At 31.4% G+C, this 18,410-nt stretch overlaps 1 protein-coding gene across 1 annotated transcript in view; it reads left to right on the top strand.

Moving 5' to 3' along the window:
* The window catches only part of LOC114324832 (alkaline phosphatase-like), a 1,004,985-nt gene that overhangs the window by 388,299 nt on the left and 598,276 nt on the right, over positions 1–18,410 (top strand). The window contains exon 2 of the mRNA XM_050651161.1: positions 10,350–10,622. Within this exon, the coding sequence (XP_050507118.1) occupies positions 10,523–10,622 (100 nt within the window). The 5' untranslated portion in view covers positions 10,350–10,522. The remainder of the gene's footprint in view (positions 1–10,349; positions 10,623–18,410) is intronic.

The following is an 18,410-nucleotide window of genomic DNA, read 5'->3' as shown; positions in this document are numbered from 1 at the left end:
GGCCACCACTGTGGCTTTGGGGGGCAAAGAATGTAAAATGTGTGTAGGTCATAATTTGTAGCTTACACTGTGTTGTTTTATTTTACATAAGTACTTTATCAATAAAACAAACAAGTGACGAAATAAAAAACAAAAATTGGAGCCCGCCAAAGCATATCACGAAGTTTACGGCGCCACTGTGCCGTAACGGTTGCTTATACGAAAAAAATGAATAGAACCTAATTTTTAGAGTAAATAGTGGTCTTTAATCTTGTATAAGTTTTGTTTAAAAAGAATGCATAAGTAATGAGGAAATCGTAAAAACATGCTCGCCAAGGGATAGGGGTAGTTTTTGCAGTATATTTTCACGGATAGGGGTGGTTTCCGCAGGAATGTTGCAATAACCATATATATTTTTGAAAAGCACTATTGATGAAGCATATGCCCGTATGGATCAAAAAGCAAAAAACAAAAAAAAAGTTTCGACCCCCATTTTATTTATTTATTTTTGGCTACAGGGGTTGCATTAGGAAATCGCTTTTGGTGTCCATGCATGGGTAATAATAACGTGCACAAAATGATATATGAAGCACATTAATAAAGGGCATTGTATGTGAAGGATTTCAAGAAAATCACTTTATTTATTAATTCTTCTTTTTTTTTGGGGTGGTTCCGAGGAAAAAATGGGGGTAAATTATACCAATTTGTAAATAGCACCAGTACGTGGGTAATTGCTGAAAGTCTTTTTACTCTAGCATAAACGGTTCAGATGGTATAAAAAGGGGTTTTTTAAAATGTAACACCCTGTAATTAAAAATAGGCCAAATACCCTTAAGTGAAACCTATACCAAAAAATCAGTCACTTATTTGTGAATAATTGTCGCAGGATTTCTTCCTAATTTCCCTTACAGTTAGGGAAAAATATATATTTTTTAAAAACATCTTTTTTAAAAACTTGTCAACTTTGGGGCGCCACCCGCGCTAAACGGTGGATGATAGACATATGCTGTCGGGAAATAAATCATAGAAAATATAGTCCTCTTTATATTTCTATAAAAAATGTTTTTTGTAAAAGGTACAGGAAGGGCTACGTTCCGCAAAAACCACAAATTACCCCTTTTAAAGGGGTGAAAAAGGTGGTTCCGGGGCGAAATTTTTTCAGAAAAAGTTAGTCTTATAATAAGCACCCCTTGATCTACCAGAAAAAAAATAAAACCGGACTTGTGTCCATTTTGCAAGGTTCAACCTCTGTTTCCTACACTAAGGCAAAAAAATAATGGATTTAGCTTTTAACACAAATTTTATTATAATTGGTTTATATATATTTTAAATTTTCATAATTATCGATGACAATGATTATACAAAATACAACAAAAACTACATAAACTATTTTAAATAGAATGCAAAAAGATAATCTAAGTAATATTTTTTTAAATATTTTGAATACAGCACCTCATAATGGAGTGAGGAAAGTACAGATTGTTAAAATAACGTATACCCCAAGAAACGAATCAGAAAAAGTACTTGCAAAATTACTGCACCCTATTTTTCAACTGGAATATCTAGAGAAAGTCTATAGAAAAGGTGTTCCATCTCGTAGGTATCGAAATTTTTACTGGGGCATGGTTTTAAGCAAAATAATGACTTTTTTCATTCATTGTATTATTGTGAAAAAACTACGCATTGTAGGTGAAAAAGTTTGACAAACGACTTTCTTGAAAATACTTGCTCTTCTTTAAAAAATGTTAATAAACAATAAGGTTATTAAAGGAAATGTAGTAGTATGTCAAAGTGTGTAAATAATTATTTACGCAATAATAAATGAATAACGGAAATGAAAATATAGTATATCAAAGGGTGTAAATAATTATTTAAAATTATAAATATTATTGTATAAATATATTGTATAAATATATTATAAATATTATTGTAAATATTATTTAATATTTTAAATGAGAATGTAGTATGTCAAAGTGTGTAAATAATTATTCATAAATATTCATTCAAAACTTATCAGTCTTTCATCTAATAAGGTTATTGCAAATTAAAATATTATTATCTAATTAAAATTTTTTTTTGTTATGGCGCCATCTATCGACAACTAGAATAACTAGAATAAATGTTATAAAAATGTCACCGACGAAATGTAATCCCCGACGTGCCTTTTTTTCTGTCGCATACAATTTAATGCGTTAGAAAGAAATCGAAAAACTGTGACGCACTGAAAGATGATCATGAGAAATACTGTACTCGGAAGGGGTACGCGAAACGATCGTGCGCGAATAGCGGAGAAATATTGCAACTTCCTTAAATAATTCATGTTGTCAATTGAAATTGTCAAGTTGACGTACATTTCATACCTATTGTCATTTAAGAAGAAAAATTATATATTGCTTCACAATATTGATATGATATGCAATTATTATATAAAGGTAAATTTAATTAATTGTATTTTGCTTGCAGTACTGCATTTTAATAACTAATTTTATTTACTACATACAATTGTTTACGTTTTAATAACATAACCTAAATCTTATTTTTTTTTCTTATTATTTTTTTTTTGGACTATGGCCTTAAAAATTATCCAGTAACCAGGACCATATGATTGGCCAATATAATTAAAAGTGCGAAAAAAGTTGCTGAGCTATGAAACCAGGTGTCGCTTTTCCGAACTTGCGCGGTCCCAATAGGAAGTCAGGCATGAAGTAGGCTTTAGGAATAAATTTCTACCTGTCCAGTATGTGTCATTTCTTTGTCTTTACCTGTCTAGTGTCATATCTTGTTCACTTTTAATTTACACTTCATGAGGACAAGTGTTGTACTATGAAACTCTCTGAGGATGTTTAATCAGAAGTCATCCAGATAATTAAATAAGGAATATTCAATTTTATGAAGTTGTAGACTATCTTGCTCAGCAAGGATTTATAATTCCTGGATATTTAGGTCCTCAAGACCTTTCTTTTTGGCCAGACACTATCTTTAAGGAAAGCTTTGTTTGTTTTTAACACCTGATTCGTGGTCTTAAGGGAAACCTTTAGTAGTTTTAATTTATACCTTCTGCTCTTCTTGTATGCTGATGTATATATTCATTTCAGGCCAATTTTTCTTTCTCTCCTATTTATTTGATGTGAGTTTTTTTAAACACCCTTGTCCATGCCCGATATAATATATATTTGGAAAACTTAAGTGCCCGTGAAAACAAATAATAAAGGAAATTAGAGAGTTGTGTGTTTTTCCGTACGACATTGTCCACGTTGTATAACATCGACAAAACATAAGGTAGGATCAAACCAATTCTTATCTTAAGAGAACGTTGTTTTTGCCAGTCTAAGCCACCACAGCCACATACTGATACAGCAGTCGGATAAATAACTTGGTTTTGTTTTTTTTTTGTAAATAATACCTAAACATATTACATAGTTTTAACAATTATAATTTTGGTGTACGCTGAAAAGAATATTCTTAGAGGCAAGCATAAACTTTATTTGAGCTTTTTACCTCTTGCTTCTAGTCTTTGAAGTTATACTTCTTTAGGCGCGATTGAGAGTAAAATTTCATAATACTGCGCGCATGCGCACACAGACAGTATGGCGTTTAGTTGCTAAATCTTTCTAGTTATTTATATAAATATATCAGTGCAAGAAGAGGTGTGAAAAGAATATATTAGTGTTTTTAGTAAATATATTTATTATAATTTTTGTGTCTTTGGATTTGTCTTCCGCGGGAGTAAGATGAGTATTATTAAAACATTTTATTGTATATTTATTACAATCTTATCCGTCTTATCCAGTAAGAAATTCGATTACATTCAGAAATACACAAGCTAGAACTGACCTTATGTTGAATTCTCCTCTATTCGTCATGTGCAGCTATTATAATGCCTAAAGTATTTACTGCGATATATTTAACTGCAGTTTAAAGCAACTTATTTCTATGGCCAAGATCTACCTAGGTGAATAATAATTTATTTCTTTACGTTCAATAGGATGTTGTTCGTTGCTAATCTTTCAAATTATGTATCAGCGCAAATAAGCCATTAAAATAGTATATTAGTGTTTTTTGGTAAATGTATTATTTATTATAATTGTTGTGTTTTGGTTTTGTGTTCATTGGGCATAAAATAATAAAATATCTATTTTTATATTTTACTTGTCACCATGATGTGTAATTATGTATATCTGAAACGTCAGTAACATGTGCTTTGATGGCCTGGTTGGTAGAGCATTGGACCAGAGATCGAGAGATCGCGAGATCGCGATCGCGAAGTTAGCACTGCTTTGTGCTAACACCGATGGATCGCATTGACTACTATAATTGTTGGTAAATCTCGTAAAACTAGTTTTGTGAAAGATATAATAATCAAAAGCACCATCTGCCCGTTTCATATTATAGCTCTAATAGGGTATGGTTCACCAGAGATATTTTCAAAAATTGGTTTTTAAAGGATTTGTACCTGCAGTGAGAAAATTTCAAAAAAAGACACTGCCAATACCGCCTGAAAATTTTATTGATTTTAGACAAAGCTCCTGTTAATCCCCCTGAAAGTATTCTACATTCAGAAGAAGGCAGCTTGAAATTGTATGTTTTGCCAAAACATACGTCGCTTATTCAACCCATGAATCAGTGAATAATTTTGTCAACCAAATGAAGTTTTAGATGAAGTAGAAAGGTAAAAAGTACCTAGCGAACAAAACTTTATTCCTTTTTACTTAATCGTACTATATACGTAGTATAGTATAATAGATAAAGTTATAGTCACTTTTTTTCGACGTTTTGAGTCCCCCTGAGTCTAAAAAGCAAATAAAAAAAACATGTCGGAAGTATGTACGTACGTACGTACGTACGTATGTACGTACGTACGTATGTCGCCACCGCCCAGCAAAAACTACTGGACCGATTTTGATGAAATTCGGTATGAGTAATTTTAAGAGAATTTTGTCGAGAAACTAAGCTTTTAAAGAAAACCTCTCAAAGGGGGGGCGAAATAGGGGGGTTATTTAGGGCCCATTTTAGCAAATTTTTACTGAAATGAATGAAATTTAACTCAAAGTAATCTCATCGATAGTTAAATAAAAATACGGAATTTGACATTTCCAAATTCAAAATGGCGGCCAACATGGCCGACCGCCCACCCGACACATTTCCCTACCTATCTAAAAACTTGTTTAAGATAGGTTTAATTTGAAAAAGTCGTTATATAGCCCAAATATGGGGCTATGAGAAAAATATTATCGTTTTTCAGAAAAAGTTATGGGTTGCCTATATTTAAGGGATCAAAGTTTGACATAAATTTGAACTAGATTTTCTCAAAAATGGCTCCAAGGAATTTTTTTATTTTTTGATATGTTTTTGATATCCTATCGTTAAATTGAATAACATTAGTTAGATTTCTTAACTTCCCATAGTAGGGGAGTTATGATTTTTTTATAAAAAAATATTCGAGTGCCCATAACTTTCTTCTTAATAGAAAGTAAGATTTGAAATTTTGCAGACGTATATTGTACTTTATTATCTATTATCACAATGAATTTAACCAAAAATGTGGCTTCCGGTTGAACCGGAAATGAATAAAAATTTTAAGTTTTTTAGATAGGCCCTGTATATTTTTACACCTTTTGAAATAATGTAAAATTACCTTTCTAATGACATGAAATACATTGCTGTAGCTCAAAAACTCGAAAAGTTACGGTAAATAGAAATTTTGCTACAATCTTATGTGTGTCCTCTCTCACGCGATCATAGCAGAGCATTATTGTAGGGCAGTCAATGAGGGTATTTGGCTCCGAATTCCATCCTACTACATTGATGTGCTTGATATTTTCACAGTAAGTAGGGAATAGCTCAAGAAACAAAATCTACCCTATATACTATGGTGCTTTTATCTTGGGGCGGTTCCCACTTCTTCAAGGGGGTGGAAAATTTGTTGGTGAAAATAAGCACGGAAGTGGCTAAAGAACCTATTTCTAAGCAAAAACTGGTCTATACTTTTTTTTGAGAACTCAATACTTTTTGAGTTATGTGTAGTTGAAAATTGGCCATTTTCATTGAAAAATGACACCTTTTCGGACGGATTTTTTGTGAATACCTTAAAAACTATGCATCGAACTAAAAACACTATATAAAACATTTTTTAGATTATAAATAATAAAGAGATTCGTTCCTTCGTAAATGTTCTATTTATAATACAAAAAGAGATATGGTAGGTGAAAATAGTTTGTTTTTTGGTGCATGCTCAAATTGGTGTATTCAACTTGAAATAACAGAGGAACGGTAGGTTTTAGGTGTATAATGCTACCAAAACCTTTTGTAGTGTTTGAAAAGGCCTTTAAAACGAGCACCGTTAAATGTCGGTTACATACAAACTAAGCGAGATATGGTACAAAAAAATATATGACCAATGTACTTTAAGGAAAAATGAAAAGTATATACCTACATTTAACTCCCCACCACCATAATTTAAATGCATTGTTTTTCTTTTGCAATACTTTTTAATATAGTGTTGTTTCTACTTTCAAAAAGTTGAACGGGTTTAAAATGAATGGTTTTTGTAAAAAACGTGATCAAATTATAGAATGAATTTTTAAATTTTATTAAAAATTTTCCCTTTTCTCCATGTAATTCGAAAATAAAAATATGTCACACCTGAGAAGTGGTGGGAACCGCCCCCATGAAAAAAGCGCCATAGTATATAGGATAGACTTTGAATTAAGAGCAATCTCTTTGAATTATGAGCGTGGGCTACTCCCATGCAAATATTTTAAACTATTAATTTCTCAGAAAAATGAACTAATTTGAAATGAAAGTATGACTATAATATTCTATTAATTTATGCAATAATCTATACATCTAGAGTGTGTCCCCGAAATATGGCATCGAACATTTTCTCAAATGCAGGAATTAATGATGCGTAGAACCATAAAATACTTTCAAGTACAGAAGGTGTTTCTAAAATATCAAAATAGCGAGTAATTTTGTTATTTTTATAGAATGCCAGTATCTAGTACCACAACGATAATAGATCGGTACGAGAGAGTTCTCGGGCGGCCCTTTCGTCCAGCGTTTTTAACTTACAGATTTATATACTGTATCTACATACAGTACCTACATAATTTAAAAAAAAAATGATTGATTTTAAACCTATTTTTATACAACGGACTTTCGGCTTAAACGGACATCCCGTCCCTCCAATTAGTCCGGTATATCGAGGTTTTACTGTAATTATAGAAAACCCTGTATAACTATTATCTTTAAGAACTATTAAAAACCCAATTTTCTTTATCCATTATAAGTTCAGAATTATATTTCCGCTTTTGACTATTAGTTTGTATTCCGGTCGCGACACTTGACCAAAATTTCAGTCTCTCTAAACTCACACTTAAGTTGGATGGTTTAAACTAGTAATTTGGACAAGTCTTAATGCAATAATTTACTTTAGAGGGAAATCCGTGCAACTTCAAAGCCGGAAATACATTTAGAGCCTTCACGGACTTCCACGGACACTCCACCAACGCCTTATCGACCAATTAGAATCTCGGGAAGAAAGATTGTATTCGATTCACCTTGAATACTAAAACGGAAATACAGTTGGAATGCTGATTAGCCATTTGCCACGGGGAGTTATTTTAATGGAGTGAATTAAAACCGAACTTTTATTACTTTGATTCTGAGATTATCTTGAAATTAATTCCTCATACAGAAGTAAAAAATTTCAAGTTGTATATTGGTATAAAATAGTTTATTAAAAACTTCTTAAACTGTCATCCAAATGGATTGCAAAACGTTTTCTTTCTAAATTAGAACATCTTCAGTGCATTCTGCTGAGTAATTGTAACTAGCACACTATTTAAAGTGGTAGTAGTGAATACAAGTCGATGGTAATATATTAAATTATATACCTACTTGCTCAAAGGGCAACATGGTTCCCTGCTCGAAAAAATTCTATGTCCTTGCCAGTTCAGTGGGCACAGACCAACTCTAATTTAGAACAAAAACGTTTTGCGATCCATTTGGATGACATTTTAAGAAGTTTTTTAATAAACTATTTTATACCAATATACAACTTGAACTTTTTTACTTCTCTACGAGTTTTTAAACTATGGTATACAGTCAGCTACTGGGATTTTCCCATGGATTTTAAATTAATTTGTTGATTAAAGTTTATTACCATTGCTAACCTAGTGGCAGACCAAACTTATGTTTTTTTAAATGGAACACCCTATATTTTATTTTATATTCGAAATCTTCTTAACTTCTCCATTACAAAAATATAAATATTTGTTACGTTATGCATGGTAATTACAAAGTTATAACCAATTTTATATGATAATCGTAACAAGTTCAACTCACTGTATAAATAAAAATAAGCACAACAACAATGGTTTATTGGTGCCATATTTGTTTGTTCATTGTGAAAATTTTTAAGAATGGTTGATATTGCTAAATTTCTTTAAATCGAATACAGGGTGAGTCAAAACGCAAGTACATTATTTTCTCAGTAATTTTTAATAGAACACCCTATATTTTATGTCACTATCGAAAAGTACCGTTAGCGTACTTAAATTATTGTATAATATTCCCTATGTCTAAGCTTATTAGTTTTCGAGATATTTTTATTTTTCAGAGCAAATTGTTAATTAGGAGTATAAATCTTTCCAAATTTTAAGTAAGCCATGACTGAATATTTTAAAACTGATAATTTAAGATTACTGATGATCAATCCGGTAATCAATGTAACAATGTAGCAAATAAAGGAAGAAAAATAATTTATTGGTAATAAATTTTACAAAAAAAAAACACAACCACCAAATACAACATTTTTGAAGCAATTAAAAACTACTTTTGTATATAAATGTAACAAATAAAGAAAGAAAAATAATTTATTAGTTATAAATTTTGCAAAAAAAACCCAAACACAAAATACAACATTTTGTGAAAACAATTAAAAACTACTTTTGTATGTAAATGTAACAATTTAACAAATAAAAAACAAAAAATAATCTGTCAGTAAAAAGTTATATATGAACACAAAGTACAACATTTTTGAAAAAATTAAAAGCTACTGTTAGTAAAATATTTTATAAATTTAATTACATAAGGTGTTCCAAATAAGTTGACTGAATGAGTTACTTACACTACGAATGATTTGTAAATTAACACTTCGAAATACACTTTGGATTCTATTTTTCATCTCATTCCTTGTTGTTGGAGGGATTTTATAACCTTCATTCTTTATATAGCCCCAAGAAAAATCAGTCCAGTTCATTAAATTTGGGTGATCTGTGTGGCTACGCTACTGGTCCAATGAAAAATGAAAATATCTGGAAAACTAATAAATTTAGACTTAAAGAATGTTGTATACACATTAAAGTGCGATAATGGTACTTTTCAATAGTGATAAAAAATACAGGGTGTTCCATTTAAAATTAATGAGAAAATAATATATGTATTTGCGTTTGGACTCACCCTGTATTTGATATAAAGAAAATTAGCAATGTCAATCATTTTTAAAAATTTTGACAATAAATAAAAAAATATGGCATCAATAAGCCGTTGCTGTTGTGCTTATTTTTATTTATACAAGGAGCTGAACTTGTTATGATTTTCATAGAAAATTGGTTATAACTTTGTAAATATCCTGTATAACATAACAGGCCTTTATAATTTTGTAATGGGGAAGTACATTTCTGTAATGGGCAAGTTAAGAAAATTTCGAATATAAGATAAAATATAAGTTGTTCCATTTAAAAAAAAAACATAGGTCTGGTCTGCCACGATGTTACCGAACACCTTGTAACATTCTAACTAATTTTGTAATGTGAAGCTCAAAGGTGGCTAAAATTTTTGTTATTACCTTTTATTGCTATCTATTACTATAACGGATCTCGGAGCTTTTCCCCACTAATCAATCACCCTGTAGAGGCATGTCCATATTATGTGAAATTATTTATATAATTTCAGAGTTGGTGGACTGTACGTTTTTAGATTTTTGTTCAAGGTAGATTAGAGAGGAATTATTATGATATAGAGTAAATATCTAATTGAGTATAAAATATAAAAAATATTACTTAAGTCACTGTTCACTCGCGTATTTATAAACGTCACATATGCCGGTTTTACACGCAGTTGTGTCTCTTACGGGGTTTAATACTTTTTAGCGGATTGGTAAAGTCAAAGGTAAAGTCTTTATTCGGCAAAAGTTGATCCCAAAGAAAGGTTCGCTATATTTTTATGCGTTAACTAGCGAACAGAGAAAAGTGTGGTACTTTCCCACATGTCTATAACAGAGACATACATAAAAAGCAAACAATGATTTTATTAGTACCTAAAGTGTTAGGTACTTCAGTTTTACTAATAATATTTTTTTGTTTCAGGCATTTCCTACCTTGTATGGATGTTATCTTGAACGAGCAATCTGAACATTTAAAGTAATGCTAAATTTTCGACTCACCATAAAACGAAGACTCCTGAGCAAATGTTTAACCACCACGTGAATATAAAAATGTGAGTAAGTGACTTAGACGTACGGTTATTTTCGGTAAGAACTATGGTCGGTGTGTATTGGTTGCAATGGTTCCTAATATGGTTAATTGCTGTGGAGAGAACCCGAACGGCACCCACGCAGACGCAGCAAGAAAAAATACAAGGTAAGAACTACTATTCTCCTTGACTAGTTTTAGAACTCGGGGTAAGTCTTGGCTACATCCACTATAATAGCGCTCCATCTTCTACGATATTGCTCTTCCACTTCCCATTTTAGTACCGCAATCCTAGATAAATCGGCTTCAACATCATCCTTCCAATTTCTGGGACGGTCGACTGATTTTCGACCGTCTCGAATCTCAATAATTGTTTTTAACACTCTGTCTTGCTCTAATCTTACCACATGACCTGCCTATCTTATCCGGTTAGATTTAATATGTCTGACGATGTTTTCAGTACCATGCGGTGACCAATTCAGCATTGCGGCGCCTTCTCCACTCTCCTGACAGTTCATCTCTTTGAGGGCCAAATATCATTCTAAGAACCTTTCTTTCAATTACTAGCAGCTGATATAAAATAAGCTGAATAATTGACATATACAGTCTTAATTTAGACTCCCATTCTAGCAGCTTAGATATGATATAATGATAATGAGGAGTATAATGCTCTATTCCCCGCAGCTAAACTTGCCGAGACCTCTTTTTCTATGTGGTGGTTATCTGTGATTACCGCCCCCAAATATTTAAACTCTTTTACTACTTCGAAGTTAAGGTCATTAAGAGTTATATTCTGCCTAACTCTCGGTCTTGGTTTTTTAATCACGAGTATGTATTTCGTCCTCTCTTCTTTTATTAGATGGCTACCTATTTCTTCCTTGAGTTGTTAAAAAACTGTTCTTATGTCTCTGTAGACTAAGCGACTGCATCTAGATTATCAGCAAAGGCCAACGATAGTTTTGATACACGATTCGCAAATCCCCCTGTCTGCTCAGATGTTATTTCACTTATTGTATATTCTGAGGCGCAAATGTCCCTGTCTGCTCAGATGTTATTTCACTTATTGTATATTCTGAGGCCAAGTTGTATAGCAGCGGTGATAAGTGGTCTCCTTGTCTAAGTCATAATGCTATACTAAATGGCATCGATGTTCTGTTTCCTATTTTTACCTCTAGATATGAGCTGTTTTACCTTGCAAATCTTGCAAGGCATATTAGTCTAGTAAAATAAGATTACACTACATGTAATCAAAATGTAAATTCGTACAGGTTGAAACAAATTTTATATCAAAGTTTAGGTGAGTACAAAAGGTATTTTCAAGAAAGTATCCAAATCATATAAGAGGATCATTGTTTAAATAATTAAAAAGGGGTCATTTTTGCACAATATTTATTTTTTAACTTCTAGGGTAATTTACATTTTAATGAAGGTCTTTATGTTTTTTTTTCTTCAAAGCTGAGGGACAAATATTTCACCTAAGACTTACTAAATTAAATTTGACCCCCAATTTATTTAAATAATTGCATATAAAATTTAAAAATCAAATTTGCAAAAAAGTGTTTTTTGCGTTTTAAATAAGCACTATACATTATTTTATTTAATACGATAAATTGCGCTATATTACCAGTATTAAGTAAAAAAAAACAATTGGTTAAAAACTATTTAATTATTTATGAGATATTTCATTTGTTTATCAAATGTTACTATATTTTCAATTGCAAAAACGCGGTTGTTACCAAAAGAATATAAAACTGTGTAAAACCTCGTTACTTTTATTTTTATGTATTCTTTCGATAAACGTATTGATAAATCCAAATTTTAATTTAACTTCCCTCTAAAATGACATTTGAAAATTGTTCTAATTTGTTTATAATTTGTTTTTTTAATAACGTCACGAGGATTAAACATTTTGAAATTCTGTTCCGCTAATCCGGTTCCTGGGAATTTTTCACTAATTAACAAATTTTTTTTGTCGTTTTTTCTTAAGAATGTCCAATCTCTGAGTTGTCGATTCTAGACCTCAAAAGATTAAGATTTAACCAAAATCACTTCAATAAAATATGGCTCCTTATTGAGTTACAGGGTGTTTTATTTAAAAATTTAAAAACTATTTTTGCTCAGTATTTTAAAACTATTCGACATATTCTTTTTATACCTGGTAGAAAGTGTAGGTACTATACACCCTATGAAATTATGTTAAATACAGCTGTCAGGCTATTACCAGAGGCGTACGACAGGCGGACAGGGGAAAACAAATGGTTGACCCTTCCCAAATTCTACGTCACTGGCGAAATTGCCATTTTAGCGCAATTTTTAGATTCTCCCATACTCTCAATGTAAATAACTTACTTTTCACTCGTAACGATAAAGTCATTAGTTTTCGAGATATTTGCAGTTAAACATGTAACGGCACAGTTATTTTGTTTTGTTAAGGTTTTGTGCCGCTTATTTTTAATTTCAAAAGGTATCTCGAAAGCTAATGATTTTATCGTTAATACTAAAGAGTATATTATTCATTCTTAACGATAAAATCATTAGTTTTTGAGATATTTAAAACTAAAAATTAAGCGGCATAATATATTAATCAAAATAACTAAATAACTGTGCCATTACATGTTCAACTTCAAATATCTCGAAAACTAATGACTTTATCGTTACGAGTAAAAAGGATGTTATTTACATAGACAGTATTGGAGAATTTAAAAATTGTGCTAAAATGGCAATTTCACCAGTGACGTAGAATTTGGGAAGGGTCAACAATTTGCTTTCTCCTGTCCGCCTGTCGTACGCCTCTGGTAATAGCCGGAAACCTGTTTTTAACATAATTTTATAGGGTGTATAGTACCTACACTTTCTACCAAGTATGAAAAGGATATGTCGAATAGTTTTAAAATACTGAGCAAAAATAATTTTTAAATTTTTAAATAAAACACCCTGTAACTCAATAAGGAGCCATATTTTATTAAAGTGATTTGGGGTAAATCTTAATATTTTGAGGTCTAGAATCGACAACTCAGAGATTGGACATTCTTAATGAAATCCCCTCTATAAGCAAAACTATATCTTTTACTATAATGAGAAAAAGAAGAAGAGAAAACGGCAAAAAAAAATTTGATAATTAGTAAGAAATTCCCAGGAAACCGATTATCGGAACAGCATTTCAAAATCTTTAATCCCCGCGACGTTATTAAAAAAACAAATTAGAAATAAATTAGAACAATTTTCAAATGTCATTTTAGAGGGGAGTTAAATTGAAATTTAAATGTATCAGTACATTTATCAAAATCATACATAAAAATAAAAGTAATGAGATTTTAAGCAGGTTTATATTCTTTTGGTAACAACCGCGTTTTTGCAATTGAAAATATAGTAACAATTGAAAAACAATTTAGATATCTCATAAATTATTAAATATTTGTCAACCAATTTTTTTTGCTTAATACTGAAAACATAGCGCAAATTCTCCTATTAAATAAAATAAATTTATAGTGCCTATTTAAAACGCAAAAATATTTTTTTGCAAATTTGATTTTTAAATTTTATATATAATTATTTAAATGAATAGGGGGTCAAATTTAATTTATTAAGTCTTAGGTGAAAGATTTATCCTTCAGCTTTGTAGAAAAAACCCTAAAGACCTTCATTAAAGTGTAAATTACCTCAGCAATTAAAAAAGTAAATATTGTGCAAAAATGACCCCTTTCTAATTATTTAAACAATGATCCCCTCATATGATTTGGATACTTTTTTGAAAATATCTTTTGTATTCACCTAAATTTTAATATAAAATTTATTCCAACCTGTACGGAATTACATTTTGATTTTTTTTTATTTTATTAGGCTATATGCATTTATGATAAACATAATTTCGCATCACATAATATATACATGCACATACTCCAATCTCTATTTACAAGTAAGAAATTTAAGAGAGGAAAGAAAATGTAACAAAATATCATTGAATAGATTCCTGTACCATTCAAAAAACACATAAAAAATTAATTCCTGAACTTTATATAAAGCAATATTTTGTTATGGTAATATGAAAGCTTATTCCTCAAAACCATTAATATTTATAACTGCTCAAACTAAACGTAAAATATATACCTCAGACCAGAGATCTAGTAATACCAAATAAGCTTTCCAAACGAGCAACTTAATAAAGACTTGAATAATTTTACCAAATATCTAATAAGTTACCTCTTATTCCGTTATAACTTGAATGCACCAGCAGAAGAGAGCATCAGAGCTCGTTCATAAAGTAATGCGAACTTTACGAGGTATTAACATTATGTCTGGAAGATTGCTTGCAGTATTTATTAACTGTTGAAATTACCTTAATTAATGAAATAATTAAAGTGTGTGCATGTGGTTATGGCGAACTCTAATTTGAATATTGAAGTAGAAGTATTATCGACATACAACGTTGGTTAACAAAATGGTAGTCCAGGAAGCCAGGAAGTGAAAGAGTTGAAATCTAAAGGACATTATTTTTTAACAATTTTAGTTAACCCTTAACTTGTCATCTACGAATGTGTATGGTACATTCCATATCAAATCATTCAGGTGATTTAATCATTTTCTGTCGAGGCAAAGACACAGTTGTCACTTGCAAACTGGTTCAGAATGCCACTGATCAATTGATTGAATGGTCTTTAATGAGTGGATTTAACTTTTCTGTGGAGAAGACAAAAATCATTAAGTTTTCCTGCAGGACAGCCAGTACTATAAATACTAAAATATCCATAAATAGTACCTTACTACCTGTCGTGACCAGTATACGGATCTTAGGACTCACGTTCGATAGCAAACTTACCTGGAAATGCCATTTAAAAGATCTCAAAACCAAGTGCATGACTAATCTAAATATAGAGTCGAACCCGCTTATTAGAATACCGGTTAAAGGAATATCCAGGTTTAAGGAATAGAAATTTGAGGTCCCAAAAGGTTTTTTGCTAGGCTTATATGATCGGTTATTAGAATATCCTTGTTATAGGAATACTTTTCCTTGGCACGGCCGCTATTCCAATAAGCGGGTTCGACTGTACTAAAAACTCTGTCCAATCATCATTGGGGCGCAGATGAAGACTCCCTTCTTAAGATTTATAGATGTCTTATTCGTTCTAAAATATACTACTGTAGTTTTATTTATATGTCAGCTAGTCCATCTGATTTAACCCTTAAGTACTAACACACCGTCTCTCAGACGGCATCGTTTGTTGAAAGTGGGATATTTCCATTCCTAGACAAATTTGAAGGTCATCCGTTTATGACCTTTCAAGTTATGTTGTTATTTACTAGTATTGAATTCGGCAATTTGCTGCAGGTTGTTATTCGAAAGATATTTAGACTCAAAGTGTGATTTCCGTCTAATAGACGGGGTGTTAGTGTTTGTGCCCAGTTCGTCATTAAACATAATGTGCCCCAGTTCGTCAAAAAGTTCAAATAAGGGGATAAAGACTATGAGGAAACTCTTTTGAAATGACTTGATGAGGTAGAAGACGACGTAAGCGAAGTGAGATCAATTTGTGATGAAAATGTTGCCACTGACTACCATTGCTACACTGTACAAATTTTAGTGCCTGTCAGTTTTTTTTTGTTTTAATATTTTTTAAAAAATTTTTTATTTTCATGTTTATTACTCTTTGTTTAACTCGATTATAAATTTTTATCAAGATTCTTTAATTTGTTTCATTTTTATCACACTTTTTTTCACGAATAAAAAGTCGCACAGACAATCCTTCCATTCTTGTTATAATGTTTTGTATTTAAATAAATACAGAAAAACTAGATCAATTACTGTGTTTTTTAGATAAGTAATACTTTCAGTAAGTCATCGAAATATTTTTTTGCATTATAATATTTAACAAAAGAAAAATAACCAGTAAAATGTGAAACCCGTCTGTCAGGCGGTTAGTTAGTGTTTGCGCCATTGATTTAAGATGTTAGTACTTAAGGGTTAAAACTTCTTAATTCTGTACATAACACTTCACTTCGAATTTGCCTTGGAGCCTTCAGGTCGAGCCCAGCAGAGAGTTTATATAGAGAAGCTAATGAACTTCCCCTCTGGTTACGTCGACGGCAGCTCCTTTTGAAATATTCGTCTCGAATATCTGCTAATACTGAAAATCCAGCCCATAAGTTACTAAAAACTGACCTTTGAAACTCTGCTTCTCCAATTAAACTTCAATCTTTGCCACAATATCTCTCTCCACATCTGAATAACATCGATCTCTCAGTCACAACCCCAATAATAATATCTCTTAAACCTCCCTGGAATAAATCGATAGCAAATTTTAATCTCACGTTAACTAATTATGATAAGCATCAAACCAATCCACAACTTCTAAGGCACACCTTTAACGAATTAATTGCTAACAATAAATTCGACCAAATTCTATATACAGATGCTTCTAAGAGCCCAATAGCTGTTGGATGTGCGGTAACCTCAAACACAGATCTAATCAAATCATGCAATCTTCCGCTCTTTTGTTGCATATATACAGTCGAATTATTCTCTATCCTCCAAGCCGCAAACTCGCTATCTCCAGGACTTAAAAAAGTAGCAATATGTACCGACTCTTTAGTGTCTATCCATTCTCTAAAAAGTATGTATACGGTACATCCGTCGGTCCAAGCTATCCAAAACTCTTTCGATAGTCTAATCTCACTGGGAGTATCCATAACCATGGTCTGGATTCCGTCTCATGTGGGAATCCCTGGTAACGAACTCGCCGACCACTTTGCTAAACAAGTCTCTTCTTCTAATGAGGAAACTGAAAACTTACAATTACATACGGATCTACAGTCATTTTTTTAAAATACTATCCTAATGTCTTGGCAAGATCACTGGAACAAAATCCCTTCCAAGCTTCGTGATATCCATCCATCCATAAAAAAACTTGAGTTTCCTTCCATGACACGGAAAACAAAATTTTAATTCGACGACTTCAAATAGGCCATACAAGGTTGACTCATAAATATTTGATGACTTCCCAAGATCCACTGTCCCTATTTCTACAATAACAGAAAAAAGCATAATTTGAATCTTAATCAAGTATATTCAAATGGGAAATAAGCCACAATTTTACCTAAAAATGATTTTAATAACGTTTCGACGCCCAAGTCGGGTGTCGTTGTCAAAATACAAAATAATACTAAATAAACAAACATGTTGTTGCTTAGTAAAAAATTCTTCTAATAATTTATTTAATCTGACTCATTTATATCGGCAAGTCAGACACGTATTATACATTTTAAAGTAGACGACTTTAAAATGATATTGCCTATTAAGAGGATCGGTACGTATTTTCGGCTGCAATGCTATTCAAATGGGGATTCATTTTTTTCGAATCCTGTGAAAACTAATATGTATTTTTGAAAAATTTAAACGCAGAATGAAAGATTACGTTATTAGCGAGGGCCGAAAGTCCCTGAGAACTTCTATAATGTTTATTTTAATAAGTTACAGGGGTGAAAAGCTAAGAGAAAATGTAGCGTGATTTTTAATTTCAAATATCTCATTCGAAAGAAACTTCTTATATATTCTAAGGGACTTTCGGCCCTCGATAATAATTTAGTCTTTCATTTTGTGTTTAAATTTTTTAAAAATATTTATTAGTTTTTTCAGGATTTGAAAAAAATGGACACCATGTCCGTGGAAATCGAATTCGCTATCTTTGTCATACAATGCACTCATTCGAATATAATGTTATGACAAGACTCAAGACAGTGACAAGTAGAGATGTGTCCGACCCGCTATTTTGATATAGCAGTTCATTCTGCTACTGCTTTTTAACGATTTTACGATGATAATAAAATCAATCAAAGAGTTATTTATTAAATAGTATTGATAGTGTATTTGAAAAATAATAATTTATTTAAGGCGTACAATTAATAAAAAGTTATTTATTGTTTATATATTATTTATGGAAAATCCAAGTATTTCAAGTCATT

The sequence above is a fragment of the Diabrotica virgifera genome, chromosome 5 (genome assembly GCF_917563875.1).
Source record: "Diabrotica virgifera virgifera chromosome 5, PGI_DIABVI_V3a".
NCBI classification, from domain to species: domain Eukaryota; kingdom Metazoa; phylum Arthropoda; class Insecta; order Coleoptera; family Chrysomelidae; genus Diabrotica; species Diabrotica virgifera.
The sequence above is the reverse complement of the archived record's forward strand: the minus strand, read 5'-3'. Positions and strand labels throughout refer to the sequence as shown.